Source organism: Arachis hypogaea, chromosome 5 (genome assembly GCF_003086295.3).
Source record: "Arachis hypogaea cultivar Tifrunner chromosome 5, arahy.Tifrunner.gnm2.J5K5, whole genome shotgun sequence".
NCBI lineage: Eukaryota > Viridiplantae > Streptophyta > Magnoliopsida > Fabales > Fabaceae > Arachis > Arachis hypogaea.
Window position 1 is genome coordinate 20,468,496 of NC_092040.1, and position 20,914 is coordinate 20,489,409.

The window sequence follows — 20,914 nt, forward strand, 5'->3', positions numbered from 1 at the left end:
TCTCAGCTTTCTGGAAGGTTTTAGTTGAGGCAGCAGTCACGTTACTGTTGGCATTAGTGTGGGTAACGTCATGTTTAGTTGCATGGCTCGATGACGTTAGTGACACCAACGTGGTCACTAACGTTGCAAACCTCTTGAATCCATGTTACTCCTGGCGTTAGTGGCACTAACGTGGCCACTAACGCCACACCTTGCCTCAGCCAACGTTTTTCCTGGCGTTAGTGGCATTAACGTGGCCACTAATGCCACCAAATCTTGCCTTATAGCCCTTGTCACTGGCGTTAGTGGCACTAACGCCACCACTAACGCCACCAGCTTGCCTTCTCCACGTTAGCACTAGTGTTAATGGAACTAACGTTGCCACTAACGCCACTCCTCCCTTGCATTTGAACCATCGCTGGCGTTAGCGGGTGGATAACGCCACCACTAACGCCACTTTGCCCTTGCTTCCTGATGCGAAATTTACAACCCACAAACTAACCGGCAAGTGCACCGGGTCGTACCAAGTAGTACCTCAAGTGAATGAGGGTCGATTCCACGAGGATTGATGGACTAAGCAACAATGGTTAAGTGATTTACTTAGTTAGACAAACAGAAAATGGTGTTTAAGAGTTCAAAAAGCATTGAATAGGAAACTCAGAATATTAGAAAACAGGCAATAAATAAGTTGGGAATAAAATATAGAGAAAGAAGTTAAGGCTTCAGAGTTATCTATTTTCCGGATTGACTTTTCTTATTAATTTATTTTAATCATGCAAGATTTAATTCTTGGCAAACCATATATGACTAAACCCTAATTCTTTAGAGCTTTTTAGTCTCCTCTAAAATTCATCAACTGCCAATTCCTTGGTCAATTAATTCTAATTAGAGGGTGAAGTTTAATTCTAGTTATTATACCACAAAAATCCTAATTATCCAAACATAAGAGGATTATATGTCACGTATCCCGTTAAGTCCAGATAATTAGAATTTAGGAGAAATTATTTTCAAGCTGTTATTCAAGTAAAGAGCTTTTCTAAGTTATACCAGAACGCAATTAGAAAGAGGGTCATACTTCCGTTCCACCCAATTTCATAAAATAAAGAACGAAAACAATTCTTGAAATATAAATCAGTACATAAATTAAAATAGAAAAAACAAGGAACAGAATCAATCCATACAATAGACAGAACTCCTAACCTTAATAGTGGAGGTTTAATTGCTCATGGAAAAGAGTGAAAACTAGGATTCTAGTAAACTATGAATTTTTGGGATGAGACAGATTAGAAGGGAAGTTTTTTTTCCCTTTTATATATAATCCTAATTAATTTAAAATCTATTTTCTAAAACTAAAATGATATCTTTTTCTATTTTAAAATAAAATACAAATTTAAACAAAATTAATTAAACTATGCGTGCAGCCTTTGGAAGAAGATTGGGGACCACTAGTATTATCAGATCCACGTTGAACTTGGAAATTTCCAAGTTTAGCGTGGGAGAGGCCGTATTGCTTCCATGCGTCTCTTTTGCATCCACACTGAACTTGGAAATTCTCAAGTTTAGCGTGGGATAGTATATGGATTTCCCTGAGTCCGTGTCCCAAGTTCAGCGTGGACAGGGTCGAACTTGACTGGATGGAGGGCTAGTGCTCCACGTTGAACTTGGAAAATTCCAAGTTCAACGTGGAGTAGATAGCATCAATTCTTTGTTTTCTCCATTCTCTATCATTGGCTTAAACTCTGCGAAATTTGTCCAAAATGCCACATGAAATAAACAGAATTGTACACAACTCAAAGTAGAATTCATAGTTGCTAAAATATATTAAATCTTGAATAAACTTAGTAATTCAAGTGCAAATTCACTAGAAAAAGATAGAGAAGATGCTCACGCATCACTTCCCAATGTTGATGCTGGCGTTAGTGGTTCCACTAACGCCACCAAGCCTTCCCTTAGCCACGTTGTTACTGGCGTTAGTGTGCCTAACTTGGTCACTAACGCCACTTATCCTTGCTTGGTCTATGTTGGTGCTGGCATTAGTGTGCCTAACTTGGCCACCAACAACACTTTGTCTCTACTTCTTCCTTGCTTGAAATCAATTAAACAATTGCATCAAAGCCTTACTTTAATCACAAGATAATGCATCATTCATTACATCAATTTGTTATTTGCATAAATCTCATGTAAATGTTTATAATTCCCAATGTTTGACTGAATCAAGACATGCATACATAACTCATCCAAATGCTTACTTATTGACTAAGAAAATACATGAAACTAACCTAAAATACACTAAAAATGGCTTGTAAAACTAGCCAAGATCCCCTGGCATCAATATCCACCTGGTAATAAAACTTATCTTTTCAAGCATAAACTAAAGAAAACTTCATTCAATCCTATCATACATGGTGCGCGAAATTGTGAACAATACTTTTTCACAACTCTCATAATCCCCGGTAATGGCTCCAAAAACGTGGTAGCTCAATACCATGGCATTACACAACTTCGCACAACTAACCAGCAAGTGCACTGGGTCGTCCAAGTAATAAACCTTACGCGAGTAAGGGTAGATCCCACGGAGATTGTTAGTATTGAAGCAAGCTATGGTCATCTTGTAAATCTTAGTCAGGCAAACTCAAATGTATATGGGTGATGAACGAAAATAACATAGATATAAAGATAGAGATACTTATGTAATTCATTGGTAGGAACTTCAGATAAGCGCATGAAGATGCCTTCCCTTCCGTCTTTCTGCTTTCCTACTGCCTTCATCCAATCCTTCTTACTCCTTTCCATGGCAAGCTTAAGCAAGGGTTTCACCGTTGTCAGTGGCTACCTCCCATCCTCTCAGTGAAAGCGATTGCATATGCTCTGTCACAGCATAGCGGAATTCATCTGTCGGTTCTCAATCAGGCCGGAATAGAATCCAGTGATTCTTTTGCGTCTGTCACTAACGCCCCGCCCTCAGGAGTTTGAAGCACGTCACAGTCATTCAGTCATTGAATCCTACTCAGAATACCACAGACAAGGTTAGACCTTCCGGATTCTCTTGAATGCTGCCATCAGTTCTCGCCTATACCACGAAGACTCTGATCTCACGGAATGGTTGGCTCGTTTGTCAGGCGAGCACTCGGTTGTCAGGCGATCAACCATGCATCGTGCAATCAGGAATCCAAGAGATATTCACTAGAGCCTCTTATGCTTGTAGAACAAGAGTGGTTGTCAGTCACCTTGTTCATAGGTGAGAATGATGATGAGTGTCACGGATCATCACATTCATCAAGTTGAAGAACAAGTGATATCTTGGATAAAGAACAAGCGGAATCGAATGGAAGAACAATAGTAATTGCATTAATACTCGAGGTACAGCAGAGCTCCACACCTTAATCTATGGTGTGTAGAAACTCCACCGTTGAAAATACATAAGCATAAGGTCTAGGCATGGCCGAATGGCCAGCCTCCCAGAGTGATCAAAAGATCTAAAGAAAAAGGTTCCAAAGATCAAAAGATTTTTAATACAATAGTCAAAGGTCCTACTTATAGAAAACTAGTAGCCTAAGGTGTACAGAAATGAGTAAATGACATAAAAATCCTCTTCCGGGCCCACTTGGTGTGTGCTTGGGCTGAGCATTGAAGCATTTTTCGTGCAGAGACTCTTCTTGGAGTTAAACGCCAGCTTTAGTGCTAGTTTGGGCGTTTAACTCCCATTTGGGTGCCAGTTCCAGCGTTTAACGCTGGGATTTCTTGAGGTGACTTTGAACGCCGGTTTGGGCCATCAAATCTTGGGCAAAGTATGGACTATCATATATTTCTGGAAAGCCCAGGATGTCTACGTTCCAACGCCGTTGAGAACGCGCCAATTAAGCTTCTGTAGCTCCAGAAAATCCACTTCGAGTGCAGGGAGGTCAGAATCCAACAGCATCTGCAGTCCTTTTTGGTCTCTGAATCAGATTTTTGCTCAGGTCCCTCAATTTCAGCCAGAAAATACCTGAAATCACAGAAAAACACACAAACTCATAGTAAAGTCTAGAAAAGTGAATTTTAACTAAAAACTAATAAAAATATACTAAAAACTAACTAGATCATACCAAAAACATACTAAAAACAATGCCAAAAAGTATACAAATTATCCGCTCATCACAACACCAAACTTAAATTGTTGCTTGTCCTCAAGCAACTGAAAATCAAATAAGATAAAAAGAAGAGAATATGCAATGAATTCCAAAAACATCTATGAAGATCAGTATTAATTAGATGAGCGGGGCTTTTAGCTTTTTGCCTCTGAATAGTTTTGGCATCTCACTCTATCCTTTGAAATTCAGAATGGTTGGCTTCTTTAGGAACTCAGAATCCAGATAGTGTTAATGATTCTCCTAGTAAAGTATGATGATTCTTGAACATAGCTATTTATTGAGTCTTGGCTGTGGCCCAAAGCACTCTGTCTTCCAGTATTACCACCGGATACATACATGCCACAGACACATAATTGGGTGAACCTTTTCAGATTGTGACTCAGCTTTGCTAAAGTCCCCAATTAGAGGTGTCCAGGGTTCTTAAGCACACTCTTATTTGCCTTGGATCACAACTCTTTATTTCTTTCTCTTTTTTTTCGATTTTTTTTTTGAATAGAAATGCCTTTTTTTTTTTTTTTGCTTCAAGAATCATTTTAATGATTTTTCAGATCCTCAGTAACATGTCTCCTTTTTCATCATTCTTTCAAGAGCCAACATTCATGAACCACAAATTCAAAAGACATATGCACTGTTTAAGCATACATTCAGAGAACAAAAATATTGCCACCACATCAAACTAATTAAACTGTTATAAAATTCAAAATTCATGCAATTCTTTTTCTTTTTCAATTAAGCACATTTTTATTCAAGAAAGGTGATGGATTCATAGGACATTCATAACTTTAAGGCATAGACACTAAGACACTAATGATCACAAGACACAAACATGGATAAACATAAGCATAAAATTCGAAAAAAACAGAAGAATAAAGAACAAGGAAATCAAGGAACGGGTCCACCTTAGTGATGGCGGCTCTTTCTTGCTCTTGAAGATCCTATGGAGTGCTTGAGCTCCTCAATATCTCTTCCTTGTCTTTGTTGCTCCTCCCTCATGATTCTTTGATCTTCTCTAATCTCATGAAGGATGATGGAGTGCTCTTGATGCTCCACCCTTAGTTGTCCCATGTTGGAACTCAATTCTCCTAGGGAGGTGTTCAATTGCTCCCAATAGTCTTGTGGAGGAAAGTGCATCCCTTGAGGAATCTCAGGGATCTCATGATGAGTGGGATCTCTTGTGTGCTCCATCCTCTTCTTAGTGATGGGCTTGTCCTCATCAATGGGAGTGTCTCCCTCTATGTCAACTCCAACTGAATAATAGAGGTGACAAATGAGATGAGGAAAGGCTAACCTTGCCAAGGTAGAGGACTTGTCCGCCACCTTATAGAGTTCTTGAGCTATAACCTCATGAACCTCTATTTCTTCTCCAATCATGATGCTATGGATCATGATAGCCCGGTCTATGGTAACTTCGGACCGGTTGCTAGTGGGAATGATTGAGCGTTGTATGAACTCTAACCATCCTCTAGCCACGGGCTTGAGGTCATGCCTTCTCAATTGAACCGGCTTTCCTCTTGAATCTTGCTTCCATTGGGCGCCCTCTTCACATATGACTGTGAGGACTTGGTCCAACCTTTGATCAAAGTTGACCCTTCTAGTGTAAGGATGTTCATCTCCTTGCATCATAGGCAAGTTGAACGCCACCCTCACACTCTCCGGACTAAAATCCAAGTATTTCCCCCGAACCATAGTAAGATAATTCTTTGGATTCGGGTTTACACTTTGGTCATGGTTCTTGGTGATCCATGCATTTGCATAGAACTCTTGAACCATCAAGATTCCGACTTGTTGAATGGGGTTGGTAAGAACTTCCCAACCTCTTCTTTGAATCTCATGTCGGATCTCCGGATATTCACTCTTTTTGAGTGAAAAAGGGACCTCGGGGATCACCTTCTTCAAGGCCACAACTTCATAGAAATGGTCTTGATGCACCTTTGAGATGAATCTCTCCATCTCCCATGACTCGGAGGTGGAAGCTTTTGCCTTCCCTTTCCTCTTTCTAGAGGTTTCTCCGGCCTTGGATGCCATAAATGGTTATGGAAAAACAAAAAGCAATGCTTTTACCACACCAAACTTAAAATGTTTGCTCGTCCTCGAGCAAAAGAAGAGAGTAGAAGAAGAAGAAATGAGGAAGAGGGAGATGGTGGTGTGTTCGGCCAAAGAGGGGGAGAAGTGGTGTTTAGGTTGTGTGAAAATGAAGGGTTGAAGAAGGGAATTTATAGGAGAGAGGGGGGGTAATGGTTCGGCCATTATGGGTGGGTTTGGGAGGGAAAGTGGTTTGAATTTGAAGGGTGAGGTTGGTGGGGATTTAAGAAGGATGGATGTGAGTGGTGAAGAGAAAGATGGGATTTGATAGGTGAAGGGTTTTTGGGGAAGAGGTGTTGAGGTGATTGGTGAATGGGAGAAGAAGAGAGAGAGTGGTGGTGGGGTCCTGTGGGGTCCACAGATCCTGTGGTGTCAAGGAAAAGTCATCCCTGCACCAAATGGCATCAAAATTCATGTTTTGAGCCAATTCTGGCGTTAAACGCCGGGCTGGTGCCCATTCCTGGCGTTTAACGCCAGGTTCTTGCCCTTTCCTGGCGTTTAACGCCAGTCTGGTGCCCCTTTCTGGCGTTAAACGCCCAGAATGGTGCCAGACTGGGCGTTAAACGCCCAACTGCTAGATTTACTGGCGTTTAAACGCCAGCAGCATCTTCCTCCAGGGTGTGCTATTTTTCTTCCTGTTTTTCATTCTGTTTTTGCTTTTTCAGTTAATTTTGTGACTTCTCATGATCATCAACCTACAAAAAAGATAAAATAACAAAAGAAAATAATTAATTATAAAACATTGGGTTGCCTCCCAACAAGCGCTTCTTTATTGTCACTAGCTTGACAGAGGACTCTCATGGAGCCTCAGAAATGCTCAGAACCGTGTTGGAACTTCCCAACACCAAACTTAGAGTTTGAATGTGGGGGTTCAACACCAAACTTAGAGTTTGGTTGTGGCCTCCCAACACCAAACTTAGAGTTTGACTGTGGGGGCTCTGTTTGGCTCTGTTTTGAGAGAAGCTCTTCATGCTTCCTCTCCATGATGACAGAGGGATATCCTTGGGCCTTAAACACCAAGGATTCTTCATTCACTTGAATGATCAACTCTCCTCTATCAACATCAGTCACAGCCTTTGCTGTGGCTAGGAAGGGTCTGCCAAGGATGATGGATTCACCCATGCTCTTCCCAGTCTCTAGGACTATGAAATCAGTAGGGATGTAATAGTCTTCAACTTTAACTAGAACATCCTCTACAAGTCCATAGGCTTGTTTTCTTGAGTTGTCTGCCATCTCTAGTGAGATTTTTGCAGCTTGCACCTCTAAGATCCCTAATTTCTCCATTACAGAGAGGGGCATGAGGTTTACACTTGACCCTAAGTCACACAAGGCCTTCTTGAAGGTCATGGTGCCTATGGTACAAGGTATAGAAAACTTCCCGGGATCCTGCCTCTTCTGAGGTAGTTTCTGCCTAGACAAGTCATTCAGTTCTTTGGTGAGCAAAGGGGGTTCATCCTCCCAAGTCTCATTTCCAAATAACTTGTCATTTAGCTTCATGATTGCTCCAAGGTATTTAGCAACTTGCTCCTCAGTGACATACTCATCCTCTTCAGAGGAGGAATACTCATCAGAGCTCATGAATGGCAGAAGTAAGTCCAACGGAATCTCTATGGTCTCATTTTGAGCCTCAGATTCCGATGGTTCCTCATTGGGGAACTCATTGGAGGCCAGTGGACGCCCAGTGAGGCCTTCCTCAGTGGCGTTTACTGCCTCTCCTCCCTCCCAGGATTCGTCCAAGTTGATGGCTTTGCACTCTCCTTTTGGATTTTCTTCTGTATTGCTTGGGGGAGTACTTGGAGGGAGTTCAGTAATTTTCTTGCTCAGCTGACCCACTTGTCCTTCCAAATTTCTAATGGAGGACTTTGTTTCAGTCATGAAACTTTGAGTGGTTTTGATTAGATCAGAGACCATGGTTGCTAAGTCAGAGGTATTCTGCTTAGAACTCTCTGTCTGTTGCTGAGAAGATGATGGAAAAGGCTTGCTATTGCTAAACCTGTTTCTTCCACCATTATTGTTATTGAAACCTTGTTGAGGTCTCTGTTGATCCTTCCATGAAAGATTTGGATGATTCCTCCATGAAGGATTATAGGTGTTTCCATAGGGTTCTCCCATGTAATTCACCTCTTCCATTGAAGGGTTCTCAGGATCATAGGCTTCTTCCTCAGATGAAGCCTCTTTAGTACTGCTTGGTGCATTTTGCATTCCAGACAGACTTTGAGAAATCATATTGACTTGTTGAGTCAATATTTTATTCTGAGCCAATATGGCATTCAGAGTGTCAATCTCAAGAACTCCTTTCTTCTGACTAGTCCCATTGTTCACAGGATTTCTTTCAGAAGTGTACATGAATTGGTTATTTGCAACCATTTCAATCAGTTCTTGAGCTTCAGTAGGCGTCTTCTTCAGATGAAGAGATCCTCCAGAAGAGCTATCCAAAGACATCTTGGACAGTTCAGAGAGACCATCATAGAAAATACCTATGATGCTCCATTCAGAAAGCATATCAGAAGGACACTTTCTGATCAATTGTTTGTATCTTTCCCAAGCTTCATAGAGGGATTCTCCTTCCTTCTGTCTGAAGGTTTGGACTTCCACTCTAAGCTTACTCAATTTTTGAGGTGGAAAGAACTTTGCCAAGAAGGCATTGACTAGCTTTTCCCAAGAGTCCAGGCTTTCTTTAGGTTGAGAGTCCAACCATGTTCTAGCTCTGTCTCTTATAGCAAAAGGGAATAGCATCAGTCTGTAGACCTCAGGGTCAACCCCATTAGTCTTGACTGTGTCACAGATTTGCAAGAACTCAGCTAAAAACTGATGAGGATCTTCCAATGGAAGTCCATGGAACTTGCAATTCTGTTGCATTAGAGAAACTAATTGAGGCTTAAGCTCAAAGTTGTTTGCTCCAATGGCAGGGATAGAGATGCTTCTCCCATAGAAGTCGGGAGTAGGTGCAGTAAAGTCACCCAGCACCTTCCTTGCATTGTTGGCATTGTTGTTGTTTTCGGCTGCCATTTGTTCTTCTTCTTTGAAGAATTCGGTTAGGTGCTCTAAAGAGAGTTGTGCTTTGGCTTCTCTGAGCTTTCTCTTCAAGGTCCTTTCAGGTTCAGGATCAGCCTCAACAAGAATGCCTTTGTCTTTGCTCCTGCTCATAAGAAAGAGAAGAGAACAAGAAAATGTGGAATCCTCTATGTCACAGTATAGAGATTCCTTTAGGTGTCAGAGGAAAAGAAGAGTAGAAAATTCGAACTTATCAAAGAAAATGGAGTTCGAATTTTGCATTAAGGGATAGTGTTAGTCCATAAATAGAAGGATGTGAGAAGGAGGGAAGTGATTTTTGAAAATTAAGTAGGAAATTTGAAAACATTTTTGAAAAACATTACTTAATTTTCGAAAATGAAAAGGGAAAAGAAATAAAGTGATTTTTGAAAAAGATTTTGAAATTAGAAATAAAAAAGATTTGATTGAAACTATTTTGGAAAAGATGTGGTTAAGAAGATATGATTAGTTTAAAAAAATGTGATTGAGAAGATATGATTTGGAAAACATTTTAAAAAGATTTGATTTGAAAATTAAAAACTTGGCTAACAAGAAAAGATATGATTCAAACATTAAACCTTTCTCAACAGAAAAGGTAACATACTTGAAATGTTGAATCAAATCATTAATTGATAGTAAGTATCTTTAAAAATGGAAAGAAATTGGTTTTGAAAAAGATTTGATTGAAAAATTGATTTGAAAAAGATTTGATTTTGAAAAGATTTTGAAAACTTGAAAAAAAATTGATTTGAAAACAAAATCTTCCCCTCTAGCCATCCTGGCGTTAAATGCCCAGAATGGTATCCATTCTGGCGTTTAACGCCCAAAATGCTACCTTTTTGGGCGTTAAACGCCCAACCAGGTACCCTGGCTGGCGTTTAAACGCCAGTCTGTCCTTCTTCACTGGGCGTTTTGAACGCCCAGCTTTTTCTATGCAATTCCTCTGCAGTATGTTATGAGCCTTCAATTCTTTGTATTATTGACTTGAAAAGACACAAATTAAAAATATTTTTGGATTTTTTAATAATAAGGACAAACCAAAATGCAACAAGAATCAAATAACAATGCATGCAAGACACCAAACTTAGCAGTTTGTATACTACTGACACTAACAGGATGAAAATGCATATGAGACACACAAAACTATCAAGTCAAATTGAATTCAAAGATCAGAGCAAGTAAATCATCAAGAACATCTTGAAGATCACTTAGACACATGAATGCATGCAATTGACACCAAACTTATGATGAGACACTAGACTCAAACAAGAAATATTTTTGGATTTTATGATTTTGTAAATTTTTTTGTGTTTTTCGAAAATTAAATAGAAAAAGATATCAAAATTCTCAATGAGAATTCCAGGAATCAGTGCAATGCTAGTCTAAGACTCCGGTCCAGGAATTAGACATGGCTTCACAGCCAGCCAAGCTTTCAAAGAAAGCTTCGGTCCAAAACACTAGACATGGCCAGAGGCCAGCCAAGCCTTAGCAGATCACTGCTCCAAGAGCAAGATTGATAGAATTCAACAAGCTCCTGTGGTGATAAGTTGAAACCTCGGTCCAATGAGATTAGACATGGCTTCTCAGCCAGCCAGACTTCAACAAATCATCATGAAACTCTAGAACTCATCTTTAAGAATTTCGAAAAAAAATAAATACCTAATCTAAGCAACAAGATGAACCGTCAGTTGTCCAAACTAGAACAATCCCGGGCAATAACGCCAAAAATTTGGTGTTGTTGCCGGATCTTGGCACTGATATTACCAAAAGCTTGCTAAAAACTTGAACAATCCCCGGCAATGGCGCCAAAAACTTGGTGCGCGAAATTGTGAACAATACTTTTTCACAACTCTCATAATCCCCGGTAATGGCTCCAAAAACGTGGTAGCTCAATACCATGGCATTACACAACTTCGCACAACTAACCAGCAAGTGCACTGGGTCGTCCAAGTAATAAACCTTACGCGAGGAAGGGTCGATCCCACGGAGATTGTTAGTATTGAAGCAAGCTATGGTCATCTTGTAAATCTTAGTCAGGCAAACTCAAATGTATATGGGTGATGAACGAAAATAACATAGAGATAAAGATAGAGATACTTATGTAATTCATTGGTAGGAACTTCAGATAAGCGCATGAAGATGCCTTTCCTTCCGTCTCTCTGCTTTCCTACTGCCTTCATCCAATCCTTCTTACTCCTTTCCATGGCAAGCTTAAGCAAGGGTTTCACCGTTGTCAGTGGCTACCTCCCATCCTCTCAGTGAAAGCGATTGCATATGCTCTGTCACAGCATAGCGGAATTCATCTGTCGGTTCTCAATCAGGCCGGAATAGAATCCAGTGATTCTTTTGCGTCTGTCACTAACGCCCCGCCCTCAGGAGTTTGAAGCACGTCACAGTCATTCAGTCATTGAATCCTACTCAGAATACCACAGACAAGGTTAGACCTTCCGGATTCTCTTGAATGCTGCCATCAGTTCTCGCCTATACCACGAAGACTCTGATCTCACGGAATGGTTGGCTCGTTTGTCAGGCGAGCACTCGGTTGTCAGGCGATCAACCATGCATCGTGCAATCAGGAATCCAAGAGATATTCACTAGAGCCTCTTATGCTTGTAGAACAAGAGTGGTTGTCAGTCACCTTGTTCATAGGTGAGAATGATGATGAGTGTCACGGATCATCACATTCATCAAGTTGAAGAACAAGTGATATCTTGGATAAAGAACAAGCGGAATCGAATGGAAGAACAATAGTAATTGCATTAATACTCGAGGTACAGCAGAGCTCCACACCTTAATATATGGTGTGTAGAAACTTCACCGTTGAAAATACATAAGCATAAGGTCTAGGCATGGCCGAATGGCCAGCCTCCCAGAGTGATCAAAAGATCTAAAGAAAAAGGTTCCAAAGATCAAAAGATTTTTAATACAATAGTCAAAGGTCCTACTTATAGAAAACTAGTAGCCTAAGGTGTACAGAAATGAGTAAATGACATAAAAATCCTCTTCCGGGCCCACTTGGTGTGTGCTTGGGCTGAGCATTGAAGCATTTTTCGTGCAGAGACTCTTCTTGGAGTTAAACGCCAGCTTTAGTGCCAGTTTGGGCGTTTAACTCCCATTTGGGTGCCAGTTCCAGCGTTTAACGCTGGGATTTCTTGAGGTGACTTTGAACGCCGGTTTGGGCCATCAAATCTTGGGCAAAGTATGGACTATCATATATTGCTGAAAAGCCCAGGATGTCTAATTTCCAACGCCGTTGAGAGCGCGCCAATTGGGCTTCTGTAGCTCCAGAAAATCCACTTCGAGTGCAGGGAGGTCAGAATCCAACAGCATCTGCAGTCCTTTTTGGTCTCTGAATCAGATTTTTGCTCAGGTTCCTCAATTTCAGCCAGAAAATACCTGAAATCATAGAAAAACACACAAACTCATAGTAAAGTCCAGAAAAGTGAATTTTAACTAAAAAATAATAAAAATATACTAAAAACTAACTAGATCATACCAAAAACATACTAAAAACAATGCCAAAAAGTATACAAATTATCCGCTCATCAATACACTTTGCTCATATTTAGCTTGATTTCTCTAATCCACTTCTTTTATTTCATATCTTGCACGCATTCATGAGCAATTAGGATGTTATCGGAAATAAGTCTTTCTTTGAGAAACGTGCTCTAGTTCGGGCTAATAATAAACTTACTAACAATGCTTTTGGAATGATTTTGGGGATAACCTTGTACACAACTAAAATGAGGTTGATTGGTCTTATTTGAGATATGTTTGTAACGTCAGGTACTTTTGGAATGAGGCAAATCTGAGTATGGTTAAAACTTTTAAACATTCTTCCACTAGTAAAGAAGCTCTGTATTGCCTTTCCACTAGTAAAGAAGCTCTGCACTGCCTTATAAACATCGCCACCAACTAGGTTCCGAAAGAATTGAAAGATTTTGTTAAAAACCATCTTCTAGGACACTTTGAGGATGAACACTGGAAATTTCTTTTTAATTTCCTCCAATGAGTTCGGTCTCAATAGTAAGGGAAAACAATATGAAGGAGAGTACCTTACCACCTTCCCCACATCCATACCATGACAAGAGAGATAATTCTTCTTCCTCAACTTGCTAATTCCGTGAGCGGGACAAGACCACCGTCCTCACAACATCAATCATACTCACATATTAATCATACTTAAAAATCATAATCACTTTAAAAGATATTGAGCCAACTTCCATAATTCTCCATTTGAAATTCATTCTTAAATTTGAAACATTCCCACAAAAATTCAGAAACCATTCCATTTTGTTAAATCAAATTTGAATATTTTTAAATTCACTAAAACTCCTCCAAAACATACTCCTTTCTTTAGTAAAACCAAAATCAAGTAAAATAATTCTTTAATCAAATTAAACAAAACAAAACCTCCAATTTCTCATAAAATTTTGGTGGCATTTACTCTAAAACTCGGCCTTTTGCCATCCTTCTCGCGTCCCATCTAAACCATTTTTCAAACTTTTTTCAAATCATTTCCAAATCTTCATTCACTACCAGTAAAATCAAACCAGTTCTAGTAAATCACAATCTAAACCAACTTCAACATAATCAATTAAGAATCTTAATTTCAAGCCACCATAACTAATCAATAATTCAATCAAATAAACGATTAGAGTCATCCAAAATAATTCAATTCAAACCATAAGACTTACAAAAGTCATAAAAATAATTTTTTCGCATTAATATCGACTGTAACAATTCTTGATAGTAAATTGAATTTATGAGATCACCTGTAACTTAACTCATCGAAACTCACAAAATCAAACGCATCAAAACCCCTTTCTACTGACCTGCAGCAGCGGCAGCTGCAACTCTAGCTCCATACCTTTTCCGCAACAACCGCAACAACTCTAGTTGCTACATGCAACCTCCAAAGCTCAACCAATACACAGAAGGAACCTAGTACTAAGTAGCCGCACCTCCAACTGTTGACTTTGGCGACCAGAGCGGCAGCGTGGAACTCGGCAACGGTGGCTGGCCCCGGTAGTGACAGCAGGAACGGACCTAGCTCCTCCTCATTGCATCCTCTCTCTCTGAGCCATCTTTTTCTCTCTACAAAGTCCACACCACCACCGCAACAGTGTCACAGGCTTTGGAGACAGCGGTGGGCGGAGCCTCGGCGACAATAGTCTCGTCTTTTATGGCACATTTTCTCTGTCATGGCATCTCTTCTCTCAACGGCACTCTCTCCCCCTGTGTGACACGATGACAGTGAAACAGAAAGCTCCTTGTATGCAATAGTCCAACGGCTTGAACAATGACGATGATGGCTGGGCGCGACGACGACTCCTCCGACGGTGAGCTTGTAGCAGCTCCCTCTGGCTCTCTCTCTCTCTCTCTCTCTCCTCGGTTCTCTCCGGCAATGGTGGCGCGGCGGTAGTATGCGGCGCAGTCACTCTCTCCCTTCCCGATTTCCCTTTTCTTTCGGAACCCCCTTATTCTTTTCTTTCTTTCTTCGCTTCTTTCTTTCTTTCCCTTTCTACCATATGGGTGTGTAACAAAGGGGATATGACAGTGGCTGGAAAGGGAAATTAGGGTTAAAGTTGTGTGTGTTGAGTTTTAGGGTTACGGTTTGGGTAGTTTAGGTAATTTTAATAAAATTAGGGGTAACAGAGTAATTAAAAACTAATTTTAATCCAATAATAATATCTATAAAAATACTATTTAATTATCAACTTAAAATTTATTTTCAAATAAATATTCTAATTCAATAATTAGAAATAATTAAATTAATTTTTGAATTCATAAAAAAAAGTTAAATATTTAAATTTGTTGCGGCCCGACCCGGCTGGCCTCATAGCTGATTCAGCCCAACACCCAACTCGACCCGACCCAAGCGGATGGTCAGCGAGGCACCGTATGCTCGGACCCTGACCCAAACACCTCACCTTCTATTGATAGCTGGGGATTAGGAAAGTTCCAGGAAGGTGGGTCTGCCCTCGAGGGGCCCACCCTACTGACAGGGTATAAATGGGGAGGGCCCTACCCCTCCCCCAAGGTACGTGACAATATCCCTATTTCTCCTACCACCTGCACCTTTTCTGACTTGAGCGTCAGAGTATCCTTGTAGGTGGCACCCCCTCACCTCTCGAAGAGCTCGGACAGTCGGCTGCTCGCGCTTCTCACGCCCCATACCCAAATTAAGATCGATTCCCACCTCATCACCTGAAGAACCTCTCCAATCCGTCCGGGACCCCGAGTAACCGAACATTGGCGTCGTCTGTGGGGACCGGCCTGAATGAACTTTCTGATGGGTCCTGTGGAAGCAGGCGACGGAGCTGTGTGTAGTGGAGAAATGGCAACCCAAAGCGGTAGGGCCGCCTCCGTGGCTTCCTCCCGCGAACGTACGAGGTCTCCTCTATGGCAACTTGAGCTGTCCTCGCACTCCCAAGAGAGATGCTCTTTTGGGGGAACTAGTAGTAACAGTGCTAGAATAATGCAGGAACTGCGACGTAGGGTGAAAAACCTGGAACGCGAGATACCGAGCCGGGGGCATCGTCAACCCACTCCCAAACAAGATTGCTCCTGATCTCCTCAAAGAAGGGGTAGGAGTCCCCAAAGAAGCCGCTCCAGACGCACACAGAACCCCCGGTCAGAATTGGACAGTTATCAGGAGGAGAGCGGAGAGAGGCCAAGAAGACGACGTGATCCCGTGATTTACACCTGACCCACGGGGAGACAAACCACAGTGGATAACCAAGAAGAAAACAGAGAAAGACCAAGGAGAACTCGACGTCCCGTGATTGTGGGAGCAACTCCATTCCATCATTCTATCCTCGAGGTCTGGCTACCGAAGCACTTCGATAGGCCAACAGACATAAGGTATGGTGGGACCCAAGACCCACAAGAGCATCTGACGGCCTTCAAGGCCAGGATGAACTTAGAAGGGGTAGGCAACGAAGTGAGGTGTCGTACCTTCCCGGTTACTTTGGCGGGGCCCGCAATTCGGTGGTTCAACAGCCTCCCGGAAGGCTTGGTAGCGTTGTTCTCGGATATCACCCGCGCCTTCCTAGCCCAGTTTACTACACGCATCGCAAAGGTGAAGCACCCGATTAACCTGTTGGGGTAACATAAAAAGGCCAGCAAATCGACCAGGAAATACTTGGACAGGTTCAACAACGAGTGCTTGGAGATCGACGGCCTAACTGACTCGGTGGCCAGTTTATGCTTGACGAATAGGTTGCTAAACGAGGATTTCAGAAATCACCTCACCACCAAACCCGTTTGGACGATGCAAGAAATCCAAAACGTAACCAGGGAGTACATTAATGATGAAGAGGTTAGCCAGGTCGTGGCGGCCAATAAGCGGCAACCCGCAGACAAGCAAGCTCGACATCCCATTAGCGGGAAAAGGACAAAGGAGCACTCCAAGGAAGGAGCTTCGGCCAAGACTTTTAAGCCATTTCCCCGGGTTGGGAAGTTTACCAATTACACCCCCTAACAGCCCCGATCATGGAAGTTTATCAGCAGATCGCCGGCAAGGGTATTCTGTCGAAGCCTCGACCTCTAAAGGACAGGACCAGAGGGAACAAAAACCTCTATTGTGATTATCATAAGGGCTTTGGTCACAAGACCCAAGACTATTTTGATCTCAAAGACACCCTAGAATAGGCAATCCGAGATGGCAAGCTGGAGGAACTCTCCCATCTTATAAGAGAACCGAGAAGGCGGGATAGGGACCGACCTGATGATGACAAGGACCAGGCCATGAGATAAAGACGGGAACCCGAGGAAGACAGTGAACGAGGACTCACGGTCATGAACGTTGTAGTTGGAAGGAATGTCGCCCCCTAGGTCACGATCGGCATGTAGAAAGGACGCCAAAGGCTTGGCAGCATCCTCATCCAGTGCCACGCCTTCCCCTAGGAAAGTACCACTAATCTCGTTTGGACCTGAAGACCAATGGATTGAAAGCATGCCGGAAAACCCTCCTATGGTGATCACAGCTAGGGTGGAAACCGGACTAGCTAAGCGAATCCTAGTGGATACCGGCGCGGATTTGAACATCATGTTCCGCAACGTATTCGATGCCCTAGGTCTTCGAGATACCGACCTAAAGACCCACCAGCACGGTGTGGTCGGTCTTGGAGACAATTTCATTAAGCCTAATGGGATAATCTCCTTGCCGGTCTCCATAGGAAGTGGCCGGGAAAAGAGATCTATAATGGCGGAGTTCGTTGTTTTGAAGGACTCAACGGCTTACAACATCATCATGGGCAGATAGACCATCAATGAGCTTGGAGCGATAATCTATACCAAGCTACTGGAAATGAAGTTTGTTTCTGATAATGGGTTGATTGGATCTATCAAGGGAGACTTAGAAACGGCGGTCGCATGCGATAACGCCAGCCTCTCCCTAAGAAAGAAATTCAAGGAAGCAGCCGGGTCTTCTTAGCCGACCTGGATGCAAGAGTCGATGACAAGCCCAGGCCAGAGCCCAAGGGAGACCTCAAGAAATTTAGGGTTGGTGACTCGGAAGCAAAGTTCACCTTCGTAAACAAGAACCTCCCCCATGAGTTAAAGGAACCACTGGTAGAGATAATCCAGAAAAATGGCGACCTGTTCGCCTGGACACCAGCCGACTTGCCAGGGATTGACCCCAAGGTCATGTCACACCATCTAGCAGTGAGAGCGGAGGCTATGCCAGTGGCACAGAGGAAGAGGAAAATGTCCCAAGAAAGAGCCGATGAAGTGGCCAGGCAGACGGCCAGCCTCTTGGAGGCGGGGTTCATCCGAGAGCTGGAATACTCAACATGGCTATCAAATGTTGTCCGGGTCAAGAAACCTAGCGGGAAATGGAGAACGTGCATAAACTATTCTGACCTCAACAAAGCATACCCCAAGGACTCTTTCCCCCTCCCCAATATTGATGCACTGGTTGATGCGGCCTCGGGATACCGGTACCTGAGCTTCATGGACACATATTCCGGCTACAACCAAATTCCGATGCACCGACCAGGTGAAGAAAAAACGGCATTTATAATGCCAGGGGGAACATACTGCTACAAGGTGATGCCGTTTGGACTGAAGAACGTGGGAGCTACATACCAAAGGCTAATGAACAAGATATTTTGTGATCTCATCGATAAGACGGTAGAGGTTTATGTGGACGACATTCTAGTAAAGACCATCAAGGCCAACGACCTCATTAGTAACCTGGAAAGTGTGTTCGCTGCTCTTCGGCGGCACGGTATGATGCTGAACCCGCTCAAGTGCGCCTTCGCCATGGAGGCCGGGAAATTCCTGGGCTTTATGATAACCCAGAGAGGGGTAGAAGCCAATCCAAAAAAGTGTGAAGCAATCCTATGAATGACAAGCCCTGGAAACGTAAAGGATGTGCAGAGGATTGCAGGTAGGTTAACCGCACTATCTCGATTCCTCAGTGCGTCGGCAGCCAAGGTCCTCCTTTTCTTCAACTTGATGAAAAAAAAGATAGCGTTTGAATGGACTCTGGCTTGCGAGAAGCCTTTAACCACATCAAAAGCATCATCGCGTCACCACCTGTCCTCGGTAAACCTAAAGGCGGAGAAATGCTATTCTTATACCTGTCAATGATGGACGAGGCTTTGGTAACTGTCTTGGTGTGTGAAGAAGGGAAGTTTAAGCAACCAGTCTACTTTGTAAGCAAGGTGCTGCAAGGAGCAAAATTGAGATATAGCAAGTTTGAAAAGCTGGCTTATGCACTCCTGACCTCATTCCGTAGGCTCTGGCAATATTTCCAAGGGCACCAGATAACAATTAGGACAGACCAGCCGATTCTACAGATACAACAAAAACCCAACCTGGCAGGAAGGATGATGACCTGGGCAATCAAGTTGTCCTAATACGACTTGCAGTATGAACCTAGGCAATGGCAGATTTCCTAGTCGCGGTGACAGGGGACCTTCTCGACTCTCCGAACACACGGTGGAAGCTCCACGTAGACGGAGTCTCCAACCAAACATTCAGAGGAGTAGGAATTATCTCGAAAAGTCCTACCGGAGTTGTGTACGAGCAATCGATCAAGTTCGATTTCTCTGTGTCCAATAACCAAGCAGAGTATGAGGCTCTCCTTGGCAGCCTCCAATTAGCAAGAAAGGTCAGGGCCACAAGAGTAGAGGTGTGTAGTAATTCCCAGATCATCACATCGTAGGTCAATGGGGCATATCAAGCTAGGGATTCACTGCTGCAAAAGTACTTGGAACGGGTAAGGAGGTTAAGCAAGGAATTTGACGGGGTAGTTGTATAGCACGTCCATAGGGAGAAGAACACAAGGGCTAACCTCTTACCAAAGCTGGCGAGCACGAAACCAGGAACGGGCAACCGATCTCTATTCAAGGCCTAATGAAGGAATCAGTAGTGACTCTACACTTTGCCCATTCAAGTCCCTCGTGGATGGATTCTATCACTGATTTATTTGAAAATGGTAAACTCCCTAGCGATGACAAAGCAGCAAAAGGGTTAAGGGGAGAAGAAGCCAAGTACATCGTAATACAAGGCCAACTATTTAAGAAAGGGCTTAGCCAACCCCTAATGAAGTGCCTGCATCCTGACCAAACGGACTACATGCATAGCAAAGTCCATGAGGTCTGCTGCAACCACCACATCGGGGGGAAAGCTCTAGCCCGAAAGCTTGTCAGGGCTAGCTGCTACTGGCATTCAATGATGGCAGACTTCAAAGCGTTCGTGGAAAGATGCAAGAGGTGTCAGGAGAATGCCAACTTCCACAAAGCGCCGGCAGCAGAACTGTGCCTTCTAATGGCCTCTCGGCCATTTTCGCAATGGGGAGTCGACCTGTTGGAGCCTTTTCCGGTGGGACCCGGACAGGTGAAATACCTAATTGTTACTATCGACTACACACCAAATGGGTGGAGGCCGAGCCACTGGCTAGTATATCCTCGGCCAATTGCCGAAAGTTCATGTGGAGGCAGGTGATAACCAGATTTGGGATCCCGGAGGTCGTCATTTCGGACAACGGCACTCAGTTCGCTAACAAAAAGTTTAGAGAGTTTCTAGCTGGCTTGGGCATAAAGCAAATATTCTCGTCAGTTGAACACCCCCAAACTAACGGCCAAGTCGAGGCTGCAAACAAGGTAATCTTACAAGGCCTCAAAAAGTGACTTGACCATAAGAAAGGAGCAGCGAACCGTCCCCACGGCCACTTTTGGGGGGAGTGGAGGAGGCTGTAGAAAAAGACCTAGTAGACGAGGCTAGGGAGATGGCCCACTTGACGGAAGCAGGGTTGAAGCAAAGGATGGCCCTTGATGAGTCGAGATTTTTCACCGGTTTGGATTTTTGCACTCAAGATAACTTACGTTGCAAGTATAGACCAACCGGCAAATTAAATCCCAAACATCAAAGTTTAATATTTCTAATTTAAACCGAGAGTAATTCAACCTCGGGTCGTTCTCCCTAGTAATTGCAATTAAGTGTCATTATTGGCTATGAGGGAACAAGGGGGATTGGATGATGGCAAGGAAATGTAAATAGCAAGAAATGTAAATATGCTAGAAAGTAACTTGATATGCAAGTAATTAAAATGAACATGCAAGTAAAAGCAACGCAATTGGGACTTAAATACTAAAAGAGCTCTTGGTTAGGTTTGGGTAATTAGGGCTTGCTATCCTAGTTGTGGACCACAAACATGGTGAGTGTGTGTGGATTAA

The 20,914-nt window shown here is 42.8% G+C and overlaps 2 protein-coding genes and 1 non-coding gene across 3 annotated transcripts; all 3 read left to right on the forward strand.

Moving 5' to 3' along the window:
* The first annotated feature begins 8,687 nt into the window (after window positions 1-8,687).
* On the forward strand, window positions 8,688-8,795 carry LOC112804918 (small nucleolar RNA R71). The gene has a single exon (XR_003203534.1). It is a non-coding gene; the product is annotated as a small nucleolar RNA R71 (small nucleolar RNA).
* A 9,917-nt stretch (window positions 8,796-18,712) lies between these two features.
* On the forward strand, window positions 18,713-19,093 carry LOC140184846 (uncharacterized). Its single transcript, XM_072238033.1, has one exon. The coding sequence runs from the start codon at window positions 18,713-18,715 to the stop codon at window positions 19,091-19,093; it is 381 nt and encodes a 126-aa protein (XP_072094134.1).
* A 499-nt stretch (window positions 19,094-19,592) lies between these two features.
* On the forward strand, window positions 19,593-20,183 carry LOC140184847 (uncharacterized). Its single transcript, XM_072238034.1, has one exon. It carries the CDS (start codon window positions 19,593-19,595, stop codon window positions 20,181-20,183), a length of 591 nt encoding a protein of 196 aa, XP_072094135.1.
* Window positions 20,184-20,914: the final 731 nt, after the last annotated feature.

Excerpts from the sequence above, each read along its gene's own strand:
- LOC140184846 (XM_072238033.1), top strand. The coding sequence starts at position 18,713 with ATGGACTCTGGCTTGCGAGAAGCCTTTAACCACATCAAAAGCATCATC.
- LOC140184847 (XM_072238034.1), top strand. The coding sequence starts at position 19,593 with ATGAAGGAATCAGTAGTGACTCTACACTTTGCCCATTCAAGTCCCTCG.